The sequence below is a fragment of the Littorina saxatilis genome, linkage group LG2 (assembly GCF_037325665.1).
Source record: "Littorina saxatilis isolate snail1 linkage group LG2, US_GU_Lsax_2.0, whole genome shotgun sequence".
Taxonomy (NCBI): domain Eukaryota; kingdom Metazoa; phylum Mollusca; class Gastropoda; order Littorinimorpha; family Littorinidae; genus Littorina; species Littorina saxatilis.
The window spans coordinates 91,943,943-91,962,785 of NC_090246.1; the positions used below are offsets into that span (position 1 = coordinate 91,943,943).

The 18,843-nt window shown below is 43.3% G+C and overlaps 2 protein-coding genes across 2 annotated transcripts in view; both read right to left on the bottom strand.

The window, feature by feature from the left end:
* The window catches only part of LOC138960149 (uncharacterized), a 79,203-nt gene extending 77,966 nt beyond the window's left edge, over positions 1–1,237 (bottom strand). Inside the window, exons 1-2 of the mRNA XM_070331908.1 lie at positions 1,099–1,237; positions 71–508 (exon numbers count right to left, since the gene is read on the bottom strand). Coding sequence (XP_070188009.1) covers positions 71–500 — 430 coding nt within the window. The 5' untranslated portion in view covers positions 501–508; positions 1,099–1,237. The remainder of the gene's footprint in view (positions 1–70; positions 509–1,098) is intronic.
* Positions 1,238–1,263: 26 nt separating this feature from the next.
* The window catches only part of LOC138954791 (neurexin 1-like), a 45,821-nt gene continuing 28,241 nt past the window's right edge, over positions 1,264–18,843 (bottom strand). Inside the window, exon 2 of the mRNA XM_070326562.1 lies at positions 1,264–1,547. Coding sequence (XP_070182663.1) covers positions 1,264–1,547 — 284 coding nt within the window. The remainder of the gene's footprint in view (positions 1,548–18,843) is intronic.

Consider the following 18,843-nt stretch of genomic DNA (forward strand, 5'->3'; position numbering starts at 1 on the left):
TAAAGGTATTCTCCTAAAAACAAGTATGTTCTGATAACCTTTATGACTTGTAATACTTGACACTTCTTACCTAATTCGCGGACTTCTTTCTCCTCTTTGAAAGAAGATTCAAACACAAAGTCATCCACAAGGACCTGCCCAAGCCTGTCAGTACCAGAGTTGTCATTGGCTCGTCCGATGTAGAACGCGTTGTGAGGAGAGTTCTCATTGGCTGCTCGCTTCTTGGTGGGCGTGGCATCATGACCCGCCTTCTCGCCATTGATGTAGAGGTGCAGTCCCTTGTCCTGAGACCACGTGGCGGCCACGTGATACCAGCGCTCTTCAAGCACGTCATGTGACCTCGTGCGCCACTCGCGGCCGTCGGCCATCTTGAAAATGGCGTCCAGACGGCCCTTTGAGTAGAGAATAGCAACGCCGTGGTTGCTGGCACTGTGTCCGCCGTTTGACAGGTAGACTCCGCGTTGGTAGCCTGCGCCCTTGAACTGCATCCACAGTCCCATGTAGTACCCTGGAAAGCACGAGTAAGCATGAATGTGAAATACAGGAAAGTGGAAGAAACTGGCACGGACAAGCGCAGTCATGATTATGTGTGTATTTGTCATCAGCCTGTAAGAAGAGGTTTTTAAGTTTAAAGAGATCAGTGCCGCTGGCTCCGTTTAAATACATTTCTTGGCTTCCCGGCATTTGACAACTATAGCCACCTTAATAATACTGGTAAGTTAACGTTTGAAGTTAACGCTTTTATAGTCAATCATGGCTTGTCACGGTTTAATGGCGCAGGTTGACATAATGTCTCCTATTGGTGAGTACAGATTTCTTTTGTTTTCAACTTTGTGCATCTCACCCACAGTCATTTTGTTGTTTAGATCATTTCTTCTGGCAGAAACAGGTGTATTGTGACACAAAACACTCAGACACGGGAGTTTCTACACACATATCTTCGCCAACACACACACACACACACACACACACACACACACACACACACACACACACACTCTCTCTGTCTCACTCTCTCTCTCCTTCTTTTAAACAACCCCCCCCCCCCCCCCAAGCTCACCTCTTCCCCCACTGCCACTCTTTCCATCAAAAACTGACCTTTGTCGCATCTGGCCAGGTCTCCGAGACACTCCCTCCTGTGACCACCGCCGGTCACTCGCAGGTACTGAGACCTGCCATCGATGAGCAGGGCGTTTTCCTTGACCCCTGTGGTCAGCTGGGGTCTCCCCTCCACCAGACTGTCTCACTCTCTCTCTCCTTCTTCTAAACAACCCCCCCCCCCCCCAAGCTCACCTCTTCCCCCACTGCCACTCTTTCCATCAAAAACTGACCTTTGTCGCATCTGGCCAGGTCTCCGAGACACTCCCTCCTGTGACCACCGCCGGTCACTCGCAGGTACTGAGACCTGCCATCGATGAGCAGGGCGTTTTCCTTGACCCCTGTGGTCAGCTGGGGTCTCCCCTCCACCAGACTGTCCAGTCCTGACGGGTTGACCAGTGTCTTGTCCTCCACTTGGTCCATAGGCAGGTAGTAGCTGGCCAGAATGTCTGTAACACAGCATGAAGGAGAGAGAATGATTAGTGGTGTTGTGGAGATTTGTGGCGATGAAGGTTTTGTTTGTTTGTTTGCTTAACGCCCAGCCGACCAAGAGGGGCCATATCAGGGCGGTGCTGCTTTGACATTTAACGTGCGCCACACACAAGACAGAAGTCGCAGCACAGGCTTCGTGTCTCAGCCAGTCACATTATTCTGACACCGGACCAACCAGTCCTAGCACTAACCCCATAATGCCAGACGCCAGGCGGAGCAGCCACTAGATTGCCAATTTTAAAGTCTTAGGTATGACCCGGCCGGGGTTCGAACCCACGACCTCCCGATCACAGGGCGGACGCCTTACCACTAGGCCACCCGTGCCGGTGGCGATGAAGGTGTATTTGTTGTTTACAATGAAATGCAGAAACAGATAAAGGTTAAATCGTGTTCCAAATTTCAGAATTAAAAAACAAGAATTGTGTGTTAATGGAACGTTTATTATTGATAAAACAAAACGTCACATTTACAGCATGTCGACCCACTGGTCTTTTAAGTGGACAGACAGACACACGCTTATGATACAAATAATGAACTTATCTTATTTCGCCTTGTTCAACATTGTGTCCTTAAACAAATAAAACGGGTAATATTCACAAAAGAATCATATAAGAATTTTTTTTTTTTAAAGTGGTAAATTTGAAAAGAGAGAGAGAGAGAGAGAGAGAGAGAGAGAGAGAGAGAGAGAGAGAGAGAGAGATTTTGATTGATTGATTGATTGATTGATTGATTGATTAAACTTTATTACAGAAGGATGGAGATTTTAGGCGTTGCCTAGTCTTACAATCTGTCCTTGCTAACTAACATGAATACAAAACAGACATGAAAACATTATAAGAGCAAAAAAGGTTGACGGCAAAAATAATCATACATATGATAATAAATGGCATTTAAAGGCAAAGAAAAAGTTATAGTATTTGATACTATTAAATACAATAAGAGAGAGAGAGAGAGAGAGAGAGAGAGAGAGAGAGAGAGAGAGAGAGAGAGAGAGAGAGAGAGAGAGGGAGGGAGGGGGGGGGGCGAGTAAGTACTGACATAAATACTGAGCACAAACTAAATCGCACAGATTCAGAGAAACAAGACAGAAAAATTATTCAGCCGACTCTCACATGAAGGAAATTTACGGGACAAGGGAGCTAAACCTAGTCGCCTTAAAACAAGGCGTCCATTACGAGTTCTCGCCCGTTAACCGGCCACACATTTTCTTGGCCCCCGCTTCTTCAAAACAAAGTGCGCTGGCTTCAAAGTTTGATCGTTGCTATTGCTGTTTGTTTACGTATAAGTATGAACACCTGTTGTACATATGCAGTAAAGCAACAATGATTTTAAACTGTCTAACTGACAGAATCAGATTGACACTCCAAATCAAAGATATTACCGATGCCGGAAAGAAAAAACTCAAACCAACAAAGATTTAAGAATGTCTTGCCGACTACATTATTTCAGGATTTGTTTGTCTTAAATAATTAACAACGCAATATGTCAAATACACACATCAAATCGTGAATGCGCTGATTTGAAAAACAACATCAGAAAATACCTGTCATTTCCTACTCCCACTCAACTTGTGCTAAATGAGTCAGGGGGTAGGTGAATCACTGTTTTCACGCATAGCACGTGCTGAAACTGATAACTTTTGGCTAATCGCCCCGCCACAGTCATAAACAGCGCATGGAAAGGGCCAGGCATTCTGATCATCATCGCTCAACGGCTATCGCCAGCTCTGACCGGACGCTAAATTCCTTCGCGAATCTATCAAAACAAGAATAGAGAGTTATCTCCCATATATGTTGTTTGCGAGCAGTGAAGTGGCGTTCTCAGCGTGCAGCGTGCAGAAAGTGAGAGTCAAGTCCTTTTGTATCAACAACGAAAATCTTTGCATCTTTGAATGAATCGAAACTTCCTGCAGTGACGCTGAGAACGTTGATAAATACCATCAAAATATTAATTCTGCCCTACAGCGTTTTAGTTGGTCCATGATGGGTCCAACCATTTGTTTTCCTAATTTATGTCAAGCCTCTGATGCCAAGAAATTGAGTGAAGCCGACCCGCTTTGAATTTTCAACTGTAATATGACTAAGGAGTTACGCCCCTTATCCGTTCGTTATCAAAGCCTTGTGTAGGGAACGTCATGGCTTTGAGTTCAAAATGGATATTTTGGGACTGCTGCCGGAAGGAGAACGTAATACATATAATTATGGTTGCATCACTGTCAGAAAAAATCGTCTGCTTCCTTTGTAATTTAAAAATTACACAACACCATGAAAAATCATTATCGACGATCGCGAATCTGCTTATATCCATATGTAAGAAATCGATTTCTTACCCACAGAAAGAAAACCAAGGCATCCTGTCAGGGATAGAATGAGCCGAACTCATTTTGACCTGAGGTCAGGATGAGGGCGCGGCCAGGCTGACAGAAGTTGATTTCCTATACCGTTCATAGACACAGTGAACGCAGAAGAAGAAGTGCGAGGTTACACAGACATATCTCTTTTGATGATTGCTATGAGAAGATTATTTGGAGGGGTGTGGGAGGGGGAAGTTTGTTCCTTTGTGTGTATGACTATCTTAGAGGGCCCCAAAGGGGGGGTATCATCACGATCACGGGAAGGGAAATTTTAGCTTTCACGATCACAGTTACCTTGATTTTTGTTTTCACGATCACAAACACCTTGACGAATAGAGGATCATAGAGTGATACAGCTGTGAAAAATGTACGTTGAAAATAAAATGCTTTGCAATAATGCCCATCACGATCACGAAAACAAATGACGATCACGATCACGAGACTTGATTTTTTTTGTCATCACGGATCACGGGCAAAGTCCCATCACGATCACAGAAATGGAAATTTCGCCAATCACGGTCACAGAAAGGTCAAAATACGCCAATCACGATCACGATTTTAAACCCTTTGGGGCCCTCATCTTAGAACGCCATTTGTTGTTGTTGTTGTTGTTGTTGTTGTTGTTGTTGTTGTTGTTGTTGTTGTTGTTGTTGTTGTTGTTGAGTTAGTGCATCTAAAACAAAAAGACAAAGGGAGAGGGGGCTGACTGAGCCAGTCATTCACGAACTTGTTTTCGCTTTGGTGATTCAATTTATTATGAAACGGCACAGCTTACATCTCTCGGTGAAACGCACGAATGGTCCTAAAGAGTGCACGCTGTTGTTTATCAGAGCCTCTTTGAAGAGCAAGATGGACAGATGGCATTAATGCTGTGTCCGTGTTGCCTCAAACATCCGTAGCAAGATCGCATTTACATGGGTCACTTGATAAAAGACAGACTTCATTTCCCACAACTCACAAATTCTAGAAATTCCTGAATGATAAATACGCAAAGGGCATAACTTGTCTAAATATGATAACCGGGGTGGGAAAGCGGACAAGACTTGCGAGTGTGGCGGATGGAGGGGTAACAAACAAAGAGGGGGGGGGGGGAGAGGAGGTAATGGTTAAATAACTTGATTTTGAACTTGCATTAATTTAGTCTCGTTCGTGAACTCAAGACTCGGCCGTTGACGATAAGCAACCAATATTTTAAAGTCGAATGCACAGTGTGTTCATATTCAAAAAGGCATTTAAATTACATTTACACCTAAGCTGTTGGAAAATATCTAAAATAGCAGGCAAACTATATAATACAAGAGCTTTAAACAAATTTCAACTCTTCAACTCCAGTGTGTGGTGATGATGGATGGTAATCCGTGATCTTGAAAGCATTCTTTACTGAAGCCGTGGCTGCTAAAGTCACCATGGTAGAGGCACAGAAGTAAACATACTGATCTAAAATACCTAATATTCCGACAAAGCTGAAACGTTTTGTTTTAAATAGTCATTGAGGATCTTGTGCCTATGATTGACCTACGTTTTTTTCACTTTAGCTACGTATCAGAACACCTGTATTTGTTTATGCTAATCAGAAAGTCACAGCTGTCGGTCCTCTCCAAACTAAGAACTGAAGTATGTGACCTTGACATGAACAACTACTCCATTCATGTCGCTGTCACGACGATGAAACTGACAACCACTCAAGAGGAAACAAAATTAAATGTATGCGAGTTTTCAGTTTCATCCCCGGGGTGATCAGTTTTACTGTGGGTTCTTCACTTTGTTGAAATTCTCATTAGCCTTAAAATTAATGTCAGTGTCGTAAATAATCGTTATTCCCGTTCGTGATTTGGGTCATCCGTGGTCAATATGTGTGTTTTGCACGCGCGTGCACTGGCATTGTTAATTTCAACATATCCATACACCCTATGTGACATTTTGCGCCACTATACACACACACACACACACACACACACACACACACACACACACACACACACACACACACACACACGAGCAATGTTCAATTTCACACGAACTTCTGAACTGGCTTATATCGCAGCTGCAACCTGCGAACAGGTAAGATTTGCTTTGCATTTTGCCTGTAGGTAAATTAATACCCCCTAGACCCCCACAGCAAGTTGCCAAGAGCAGGTGATTTCTTCTTCCGTCTGCCAGAAGTCCAACAGGTAAGTAAACAGACGTAGACACCCAAGGCAGGTAAGCAGGTAAAGGTAAGGTGCGGTGAAGAAATGCATGGAAGCATGAAGCATCGGAACCAATGAGTCAACCTCCCACTACACTTCCCATTTTTCTCTCTCTATTTTTTACATTTAGTCAAGTTTTGACTAAATGTTTTAACATAGAGGGGGAATCGAGACGAGGGTCGTGGTGTGTGTGTGTGTGTGTGTGTGTGTGTGTGTGTGTGTGGGTGTGTGTGTGTGTGTGTGTGTGTGTGTCTGTGTGTGTGTGTGTGTGTGTGTGTGTGTGTAGAGCGATTCAGAGTAAACTACTGGACCGATCTTTATGAAATTTTACATGATAGTTCCTGGGTATATCCCCAGACGTTAAATGTCTTTGATAACGTCATATCAAGCTTTTTGTAAAAGTTGAGGCGGCACTGTCACACCCCCATTTTGAAATCAAATTGATTGAAATTTTTGTAAAGCAATCTTCGACGAAGTCCGGACTTCGGTATTGCATTTCAGTTTGGTGGCTTACAAATTAATTAATGACTTTGGTCATTAAAAATCTGAAAATTGTAATAAAATTTGTTTTTATATAAAACGATCCAAATTTACGTTCATCTTATTCTTTATCCTTTCCTGATTCCAAGCCTATGGGTGTCTATTTTGTCCATCGGTGTTTTGATTGTTCGTCGTCAAAGAGCCAGATCACAATATAATGTGAGTAACGATAAACAAAACCACGCATCATTTGTACATGTGTCTTCCATGATAAATATCTAAATACAAGTATGTATAATGGTACATTTAACTAAGGGTAGTAAACCACCGCTTCTTTTTTCTTGAGAGTTTTGGGGCGTTTTGTTTGCTTTTTCATTTGAATGTTTGTTTGTTTTTATGACATTGATTGTTTATTTTACATGTGTATTTGTTTGCTTGTTTATTTGTTTGTTTGCTTGCTTGTTTGTTTGTTTGTTTGTGAGTGTTTCAAGGACCCCCCCCCCCCCCCAGGAACGAAAACAATCTTCTGACTAGACGGTGAATTCAATCTTACTATGTGTTAATGGCTAGTGTTTGGAGAAGAAAGGGCATGGCCTTTCCCTGAGAGGAGTGAAAACATGCAAACCTGACAGAAGGTCCAAGAATAATAAAATAATGGGCAGACTGAAGAGTCGGGAGTGTGTGTGTGTGCGTGTGTGTGTGTTTCATTGACCATCTGTTACAGAGAGCACATAAAGAGGAGGAGAAAAAGGCAGAGAGAAGAAGTGTCAACTATTGAGAGTGTAGCCAGTATCATCCAGACCATCCTGTCCTGACTGGTGAAATGCCTTTCCATGCCAACGTTCCACGACTAGCAACCTTACAAGGCCATCAAACATCACATCAATTTTCATCTGTGACCCTCCCTAACTTTGACGCTGTAAGCACATTCTTTCTCTCCCCCCCCCCCCCCCCCCCTTTCTTTTTTTTCTATGAGGCAACTTGAACCTAACTACCCCCCCACACACACACACACACACCAACACACACACACTCACACTGTCCTTCGACAATCCCACAACAAGGAGCATTCACACTTCATCCATGTGGCAAAAAGTATCTGTCTGGTTCTCCTCCTACACCACCACCCCTCTCTCTCTCTCTCTCTCTCTCTCTCTCTCTCTCTCTCTCTCGTGGTGGTTTTTTTTTTCTTGTACAGACTAGCACACTATCCCATTTCTACATTCTTATCCCAGTCCTCCTCTACTTCGATGGCAGCTGAAAAACATATGACCCGAAAAACTTGTTCGTCTAGTTTGAAAAGATGATTAAACAGGCCGTCGGGATAGACTGGCAGCATTCTTTCCTGACGCGTGCCTTTCAAAAAGCTGCGCTTCTTGTTCTGCTTGAGTGCTTACACTTTACGTACCTGTTACCCATCTGTTCACACCTTTGCATTACCATTTTTTACCTTCTTTTTTTGTGTGTGTGACCGAATTTTGAAAGATTTCAATGCATTTTCTGTAAATTCAATAAAAGCTGAATCAATAGTGCGTTTTGCGAAGCGAAAAGTACTCTGGGTTTATTTGGAGTGGGAAGAATGACGTCAGCTTATTTGCCTATCTTCGTAGTTTATTCATACGTGTGAAAATGCGGCGACAGTTCGCATGTGTTTGATGATCGGTGACACTGTGATGTGTTTGTTATTGGGTCAACGTTGACATAGGGTCATGTAAATGTTTACGGTGCGGAGCTGTGTGTGCATGTGCGTGTGTGTGTGTGTGTGTGTGTGTGTGTGTGTGTGTGTGAGTGTGTGTGTGTGTGTGTGTGTGTGTGTGTGTGTGTGTGTGTGTGTGTTCTTACGAGAAAACTTTTTATGTAAAATGTTAAATTTTAATGTCTAATGTAAAGCGCCATGAGACTGCCATTCGGCGGTGAACAGCGCCATAACAGAATGTTTTATTATTATTATTATTATTATTATTGTGTGTGTGTGTGTGTGTGTGTGTGTGTGTGTGTGTGTGTGTGTGTGTGTGTGTGTGTGTGTGTGTGTTTACTGCTTCACAATAACAAGAAAATATTTCGCCCCCTGACTCCCACGTAAGGGGCTCTGCCCCTTGACCCTGCCAGGGGGAACATCCCCCTGGACCACCACTGGCAACCCCCCCCCCTCCTCTTAGCCTAGTCCGGCCCTGAACAACGAACAAAACTGCCAGCGTTCTTCAAAAGAAAATATTCCGTTTGTACCTATATATATATATATATACAGACAACAGACGTGTATCGTTTTGCATTGTAGTGTAGGCTTCTTTATTGTATTGTTTCGAGGACCCCGGGGGACGTCAGTTTCAAAACGTATAATGACCCGCATTAAAGAATACTTCATATATATGTAAAACATAGTAACACACCAAATCGTAGATTTGTGTTCAACTGACTGCTTTGGTCTTGTTCCCTCATCCTTCGTTTCAATGGCTTTCTTCAACTATTCACAACATTTGCATTGGAATTTCTACCGTGCAAGATTGTCATTTTCATTTCATAAACTTGTTTTCTTAAAAAAAAAAAGATTGATTTTCCCGCATGAACGATGCATTGTACAGCAAAGACGGGCATATGTGATTGCATGATAATGCAGAGATTGCAGTACTCCGTTGTATTTCTACAGCTTATAATATGATGTAACTGGAGAATTTGTCCGCAGGTAAAATCCCACTTCGAGGTCTCTGTTCACGATACAGGGATGTGTTTGCTTCGCTGGACACATTTAACGATTCAGTGACTTTCAAGCGTTGTCGCTCTCCACTTTCCTTGTTCTCGCGTACAACGTACTTTGTCGTCTTTTTCTGGACTCGCCCTTACAATGACATACCGTCAGACAGACAGACAGACAGACTGGCAGACAGGCAGGCAGGCAAGCAGACAGATGCAGACCGACAGATAGGCACTGTATATGAATGTGAAGCATTTAATTTTGGTAAACCTTGCTTGAATGTTCAACTCATGTCTTACCCCCAAACTCTCTCTCTCTCTCTCTCTCTCTCTCTCTCTCTCGTTCTCTCTCTCTCTCTCTCTCTCTCTCTCTCTCTCTCTCGGGCGCACGCGTGAATATGTGTTTGTGTGAATGTAAAGGGCACATTGTAAGATTAAGCCTATGGCCTAAAATGTCTACCCTTTATGTGAATAAAATGTTCTAAGTCTAAGTCTAAGTCTAAGTCTCTCTTTCTCTCTCTCTCTCTCTCTCTCTCTCTCTCTCTCTCTCTCTCTCTCTCTCTCTCTCTCTCTCTCTAAAGATAGTTTTCTATCAAGATATAAACAGGTCCAATCACTCTAATTATACCTGTCGCCTCACTCTATCTGTCACAAACAAACTGACAGACTGTGAACAGATAGACAAACACACGCCAACCCAAATTCCCTCCTCGTCTACCGCCCCCCCCCCCCACACCCTACCAGCTCACAACACGTCCCACAGTCCAGGAGAAGAAACTAAGTAAGACACAAGACCAGGCCAAGGAAGGACTATGATCAAGTACAACAGGTAACGGTTGACTGGACAAAGTTACGCACGACAGGTGACTGAGCTGGCCACTCCCGGTTGAATCTGACCACCGAGCGCTGGTCAGCAAGGCCAATAATATAGTCATGGCTGACCATGGATTGGCCGTGCATGGACACAGGGCAAGATTCTATGTACGGCTCCTGGCTGTCCTGGCGCCACCGGGACGGACAGGGGTTTGGTGTAACCCGGGTGGGAAACGGATAAGCGGGTATGTACCCGGGGTCGTTTGAGGAAAAAACAAGTCGCGTAAGGCGAAATTACTACATTTAGTCAAGCTGTGGAACTCACAGAATGAAACTGAACGTAGTCCGCCGCTAGTGCAAAAGGCAGCGAAAGTGACGAGCCTGTTTGGCGCGGTAGCGATTGCGCTGTGCTTTACTGTACCTCTCTTCGTTTTAACTTTCTGAGCGTGTTTTTAATCCAAACATATCATATCTATATGTTTTTGGAATCAGGAACCGACAAGGAATAAGATGAAATAGTTTTTAAAACGATTTCGAAAATTTAATTTTGATCATAATTTTTATATTTTTAATTTTCAGAGCTTGTTTTTAATCCAAATATAACATATGTATATGTTTTTGGAATCAGAAAATGACGAAGAATAAGATGAAATTGTTTTTGGATCGTTTAATAAAAAGATAATTTTAATTACAAGTTTCCGATTTTTAATGACCAAACTCACTCATTAGTTTTTAAGCCACCAAGCTGAAATGCAATACCAAATCCCGGCCTTCGTCGAAGATTGCTTTGCCAAAATTTCAATCAATTTAATTGAAAAATGAGGGTGTGAGAGCTTGCAAAACGAACAAACATTTCTTGGGTTGTTATTCTATTTTATTTCTTTTCTTCTTTCAAAATCAGTTGTTTATTTTTTGTCTGAGTTTTTGTTTTGTTTATTTCTTATTGATGTATTCATTCATTCATTTACCTAATGTTTTCAAATTATTTTGATTTGTATGATTTTTTTTAATTATCTTTTTTTATATCTTCAATCGAGTTTTTACATATGCACTTGTGTGTGTGTGTGTGTGTGTGTGTGTGTGCGTAATAACTATTCCTGTAAACTGCAGCATGCACAGCGGACTGCACAGTAAATGTCCCTGTATGTACACAGTTCCTTGGACTAAGTATTTCTCGCGAGCTAACTGTTGCATGTACTCTGAAATGCATGGTAAATGCCCCTGTAAACTGCAACCTGCTCACACTGAATTTCGGGTAGATCAGATGCGCGGACTGTGTGCCAAACGTGTGGCAAAGAAAAGGTCGCCTCACTACATGTATAATCTTAATCCTTCGCCACTCCCACTCGCTTTGCCCTTTTCAAATCAGGACGTTTGTACCTCAACTGCATCGGGAAATCGGAAACACAAGGTGGCCCTGACTTGCTGGTGTTGTGGTTAGCCAAAGAACACAATCAGAGAAACAATAGCAAGAACAATATATTATAGCAATAACAACAACCACATATTCTGAAACGCATCACAACAACACACCTTGTTCACTGACTAACTTAAATTGTGATTTGGTGTGGCAAGGACAAATGTGTTTTAACTGAACAGGAGCATCAGTGATTTGCACTCATCTACACACAAACTGCATGTCTGTGTGTGTGTGTGTCTCTCTCTCTCTCTCTCTCTCTCTCTCTCTCTCTCTCTCTCTCTCTCTCTCTCTCTCTCTCTCTCTCTCTCTCTCTCTCTCCACGTTCGGCGAGGGATTTATTTCTCGGAGTCAACTTTGCGCAGACTCTCTTCGGTGTCCGAACACCTCCGTGTGCACACATGCGCACGAAAAAAGATCCCAAGTTCATAGCGAAAGTCTCAGGGCTTGGAAAACACGAAGTCGCGCATGCAACATCTCTCGTCTTTGATTATCAAGATCGTATTTTGATACTTTGACGAGACAAACCCAATACTGGTGTGTCGAAGAAGACAGCCACAGCGGGCTTGTTCGAGTCAAAACCCTAATCGTCAGTCGTCGTCGTCGTCGTCTGTCTGTCTGTCTGTCTGTCTGTCTGTCTGTCTCTCTCTCTCTCTCTCTATCCCCCCTCTCTCTCTCTACCCCCCACTCCTCTTCATTATCTCAAAAGTCAAGTCCAATGTCTTACCCCTCCGCATCCCACCAGCCAGTTCAAGGCCGTTCACACTTACATACCGCGCGCCTACTAAGACCATAAACAGTTCTTAACATAATCATCCCATTTCTCTCTGTCCTCAGTTTCAAACAAAATTAAGCATCCGTTTCTCTTGGAGCACGATAAAAACACAATAAAACTGTCGTCAAGGTATCAACAGTGCAAAGTTCAGTAAGGACAGAAACTGTCTTCTCTATGGAACCTGATAGGGGCAACACTATAATCGGATACAACCGTATACAACCGCGATGCTCCCGTGTAATAAAAGATGTTGTCTGGGGATTTTGAATGGGATTTAGAACGAATCCTGAGACCCCAGCAATGAAATCCAATCGCAAGTAGGGTTGAAACGACCACTCAAAGAAATTATCTCGCAAAGAAACTGTAACACCAGTAAGTCACACTGTAAAGAAAAAAGGTTAAATGCCAGCTTGTTTTTGTGCCGTGAAGATCTGATCTTGTTGCGGTGTCGTTTCATTATGTTCGTTCTTGCGCGACCGTGCTGAGCGGTGTCAGTCTCTTGATAAAGATATTATTCATGCTGTGAAACTTAATCTGTGTTTGACTGACAGTCTGTTTGCCTAATACATTGTATGTTGCGTTCATTGCTTGTTTGTGTGTTTGATTGTGTGTTTGATTGTGTGTTTGTTTGAATGTGTGCTTGTTTGTTTATTTGTTTGTTTGTTTGTTTGTTGTAAGAGGGGGAAACAAAAGAGATAATGTGGGTTGGGATGGGAAATAAAGAGAGAGAGAGAGAATTTGTTTGTTGCAAAATACGAGAGAGAACCAAAACAGAGAGTGAGGGTGGGGATCGGATAGAGAAGGAGAGATGGACACAGAAGCAGAGAGAGAGAGAGAGAGAGTGAGAGACAGAGAGAGAGAGAGAGAAAGAGAGAGAGAGAAAGAGAGAGAGAGAGAGAAAGAGAGAGAGAGAGAGAGAAAGAGAGAGAGAGAGAGAGAGAGAGAGAGAGAGAGAGAGAGAGAGAGAGAGAGAGAGAGAGAGTGCTGATGTTGAAAGAGCCATGTATCCTTAGTACTGGCTGGTGACATTTACCTTTCGTCAATTTACCGCTACCCTCGGTCTTCCCCCCCCCCCCTCCCCCCCCCAACCATCTCTCCCCCCCCCCTCTCTTCTTTCCTCGTCACCCTACCTCCAACTAAAAGTGTCTTTTTTTCACAAACACGCTACAAATGGTAGTAGCACCACCTCGTCTGTTGGCTTTCCCCTTCTTCTCATCTCATTCCCCTCACGTATCCCCTAGTCGGCCCTCCCGACTCAGTCTCCAAAAATAGCACATTTCTTCCTTGCGTCAGTGTTTCTTCCGTAGGTAAAACAAAACACAGCAGAAGCTAGGAAATATATTGCAGTACATGTTGGCACAGGACACCTGCTGCACACATTCTTTTGTTTGTGCAAACGCAGACACGAAAGGACACGCGCACCCTTGCTCATGCCTAGTGGTAAGGCGTCCGCCCCGTGATCGGGAGGTCGTGGGCCGGGTCATACCTAAGACTTTAAAATTGGCAATCTAGTGGCTGCTCCGCCTGGCGTCTGGCATTATGGGGTTAGTGCTCGGACTGGTTGGTCCGGTGTCAGAATAATGTGACTGGGTGAGACATGAAGCCTGTGCTGCGACTTCTGTCTTGTGTGTGGCGCACGTTATCACCGCCCTGATATGGCCCTTCGTGGTCGGCTGGGCGTTAAGCAAACAAACAAACAAACAAACCCTTGCTCATGAAGGAAAGAGGGAGAGAGAGAGAGAGAGAGAGAGAGAGAGAGAGAGAGAGAGAGAGAGAGAGAGAGAGAGAGAGAGAGAGAGAGAGAGAGAGAGAGAGATCAAATCAAATCAAATCAAATCAAATCAAATTTTATTTTTCGAGGGTTGTGGCATAAGCAATACAACGAGCTTTTTTTCAACCAGCCCTCGCCCAGAGAGGGGACTAATCTAATCACATATTTACACGGATATTAACGTAGAAAAAAAGGTAGAGAAAAAAGAGAGAGAGAGAGAGAGAGAGAGACAGAGACAGAGACAGAGACAGACAGACAGACAGAAACACAGACAGACAGACAGACAGACAGACAGACAGACGAGACAGACACACAGAAAAATAAACAGGCAGACAGACAAAGAGAGAAATACAGAGAGAGAAAGAAAAAGACAGACTGGCGGACGGATAGACAGGCAGTCAGACAGACCAGCTACGACAACACAAAGAAGTTATGTCAAGTACACAAACGGGTGCTATAACGAGACAGGGCGGAAGTCAGTTACCAAACAGAATACACTTAATTCAGTAATGTTATCATCATGTTCGCGTCAGTACTTTTAAAGAACTCCAGCAAGCCAAAACTAATAAACTAACTTCAATCCCTTGATGGCAAGTAGGAAAGTCAGACTGACAAACACAGCGAGGAAAATCCTGCTCCACACGAAATACCACTGGGTCCCAACAGTAGCTGTTACGGGAGGTCGTTGGTTGGACAGCTTCTGTGTTGACACATCCAGTAAGCAGTTGTGCCTGTTTAAAACTTTCTGGTCAGTATTTACCGTTCAAGTTTGGACTGTGAATGAAAGGCCATTTCGATTCATGAGGCGACAGTAGTAAAGTGTGATCATTATTGTAAGCATTCTTTAGTTAGCTACTGATTACGTATGTAGCTCACGAAAGCCCTGTATTTTGTCGGAATGAGAACGTCCTTCTTTCAAAGAAAATGAAAGCTGAAGAGAGTATTACTTTGCGATCCCTCGGTGAGCAGATGGGTATAATTTCCGTCATCCTCGAGAGAAATGACAAATTCTCTTATGCAATGCACGAGGAACGGATATCGTATTCAACACCATCATTGTTATATCAGTCTTTTTCACTTTTCCGAAGAGCTGAAAATTATCAGTATGCAAGTCTTTTTTTTATTCAATATTACTGTTTCAAGAAACTCTTCAGTTTTCTTGACGGGATATCTAGCTCATAAGTCCTTCCCCATTGTTAGTTCAAGGGAAAATGTTTCCTTTAAAAATTCCGCAACTGGTAAACATTTACTTTCGCTGGCAGGGCAAATACATAGTTATGTACACATCCTGAAACGGCTTCAAAACATGTCTGTTCAACGTAACGCTCACTCGAGGATATGAGCAAACAGTGTATGTCTGGGCACATACGTGTAATTATGCACAGAGCAGAAAGTAACACATGTGTTTGAACAGAGGGAGGATGCAGCTATTGGCTGGGTCCCCGTGACCTATATATCATACCCGTATGTTTCAACACCTGTTACATTTACTACCGTCTTACCGCGGAGACCCTTCAGTCAATATAAATAATATTTTGGTAATGAATGTTTCTCTAATAAAAACCTGACAGTATACCAGAGAAAAAGTCAGAAACATTCAAGAAAATGTATTCTAATATTTGAGCTGCGACAAAACATACCAGTACTGTATAAATAAATAGATATGCTACATTTCATATTCACGAGGTCACAGCCTACTACACTATCCCAACATGAAATATCACAAACTACAAAGCTTCGCTTATGTGTTACATGTATATGCCATGCGCCAGCGAACCGAACTACAACACACTCACAAACAACTTGATAATAAAAGATTTATTCCCTAAAGTAAACCCTTCTCAAAGCATGACCTACCGAAGTATGATATGAGATCATTATTTGGGGGAAAAACAAACAACATTACTTCCTGTTGCGAAATATCACGTGCACAAACTCTGCCGTATGTCCTCCCATTATCATGATGTGCATGAGTCCTGAAATATACCGTAATTATCATCTGGGACACATCACGCAGCCCATTAACCTGGGAAGCGAAGGAAGGTGGGTTGGATGGGGGTTGGCGGGGATGTAGCTCAGTCGGTAGCGCGCTGGATTTGTATCCAGTTGGCCGCTGTCAGCGTGAGTTCGTTCCCACGTTCGGCGAGAGATTTATTTCTCAGAGTCAACTTTGTGTGCAGACTCTCCTCGGTGTCCGAACACCCCCGTGTGTACACGCAAGCACAAGACCAAGTGCGCACGAAAAAGATCCTGTAATCCATGTCAGAGTTCGGTGGGTTATAGAAACACGAAAATACCCAGCATGCTTCCTCCGAAAACGGCGTATGGCTGCCTAAATGGCGGGGTAAAAAAACGGTCATACACGTAAAATTCCACTCGTGCAAAAAACACGAGTGTACGTGGGAGTTTCAGCCCACGAACACAGAAGAAGAAGAAGAAGAAGGATGGGGGTGGGGGTGGGAGAGGATAGCGATTTAGTCATACTCAGGAGGCCAGGGTGGACCTTTAACTCCACTGACCTTCTGACGTGTCATACTTGTTACGCTATCAGCCTGACACACGTGAGTGACGTCACGTATCACATCAAATGCGAAGATAAACAGGAACCGTTAACATTACATTAGTATGCTACACCATACACTCTTATTCCGAAGCGTGAACGACAGATACATTTTCACCGAAACAACTAGGTTAAATTGGCGCATGCTTCTGAACTGAATCACTAAATTCCGCAGCTGAAGAGTCGTAGGGGGGGGGGGGGGGGGGAGAGAGAGAGAGAGAGAGAGAGAGAGAGAGAGAGAGAGAGAGAGAGAGAGAGAGAGAGAGAGAGAGAGAGAGAGTTAAGAGGAAGAGAAGCATCAAGAAAAGTTAGTGTATCCATTAAACATGTCCCTAACTGGCCACAGCTGACGTGGTCAGTCTGAACCTCATTAAAGGCTGACATAGTACTATTTAGATAGTTTAATTACTTCCAGGGCTTTTCACATCGTTGCGGGGATGTATAAATTAAGCTTCCTGCAAAGTGTTAGGTTTGAAGTCCTTACCAATTACGAGAAATAATTAATTCTTTATTGCATTGTTTAGCAACAGTTCTCCAGGACTTGGGCTATTTTTAGACCGTTGACGTCACTTCGTGACGTTTCGTAAACCAAAGATGGCGTTTGAGACTGTTCTGTTTACATTCGACACTATCAACACCACTTTGCAATACTGAAATAATTTTTTCTGCGTTCGAAAGCTACAGCCAATCGTTATTATATCCTCTTAGGTACAGTTTTATAACATTATTGGCACATGTAAACAATATGAATTAATTAATGAACGCTACGAATATGGCAGCCTTTAAAAGGAGGAGAAAATTGTCATAATCCCATCTCCGGGTCATTATTTTTTAATTCTCTTGAAAAATCGACGAGAACGATTTCAAATAAAAACAGGTATGAATTTATCTGTTCTCTTCACACACACACACACACACACACACACACACACACACACACACACACACACACACACACACACACACACACACCCCAACACACACACACAAGTCAACAGTCAACATTAAAACAGTTGCCCCTCCAAGAACAAAAAACATAATACGCTTTTCTTGAAAACACACCTGTTTATTGTCCACGTTAACCCGGGAAGCTTACGGATGCAAGCTTATCACAAATTGGGCGGAAAATTACACCTTGTTTATTGCTGAACGGTCGCGAAGGAGAGAGTGTATCTGCAAAGCTGTACTTTAAATTCAAGGGGGAGTCTGTTTTGCTACTGCACTGGAATTTGATGCAAGATGCTTGGTACGGAAATAATTAAAGATTCCTAAACGTATTTGAAATCTTCCAGTATGTAGGATGAAAATAACTGGATTAGTTTCAGTTTTGTGTAATGCTGTACAAACCAAAGCGACGGGAAGTCATCTGCAATGGATCTATACCTACTGTGTATGACATTTTTCTACTTCAAAATACTTTGTCTCCAAGTGACCGAGACTTGTTGGGAGGCAGTCAACTAGACATAACTCATAAGTCAGTGCAGTGTCCAGCTCAAATTTAGAGATAGCCTAAGTCAAGGTATTTGAGAACTCGAAGCTCACCGTTTTGACTTGAAATGTCCAACTTAGTGCGAATAAGTGTCTGTCTGTCTGTTTGTCTGTGAGTCCGTCTGTCTGGACCGTTTTGAGTTAGAATGTTAAACCTTTCCTAATCTGTGTCTGTCTGCCTCTTTGTCTCTGCTGTTTGTCCACCTGTCTGTCTACAGATGTCTGTCTTTGCCTCTGTCTCTACCCCCCCCCCCCCCCCATCCCTCCTCTCTCTCTCTCTCTCTTTCTCTGACAGGCTATAAGTGGTAATCGATAATCGATATACGATCATATTTGCCACCAGCAGAGGACAGGAAAGGTCTTTCGCCAGCATCTTTCTCCCTCTCCCCTGTCGTCATTCCCTCTCCCCTGTCGTCATTCCCTCTCCCCTGTCGTCATTCCCTCTCCCCTGTCGTCATTCCCTCTCCCCTGTCGTCATTCCCTCTCCCCTGTCGTCATTCCCTCTCCCCTGTCGTCATTCCCTCTCCCAGTTCCAAGACACCCTCTCTACTCACACTCATTTCACGCTCCAACACACATTTCTCCTTTGGCAGACTCTCACCAACACCTTCCACTGTTGCCATCTTTCTCCTTTGGCAGTCTCTCACCAACACCTTCCACTGTTGCCATCTTTCTCCTTTGGCAGTCTCTCACCAACACCTTCCACTGTTGCCATC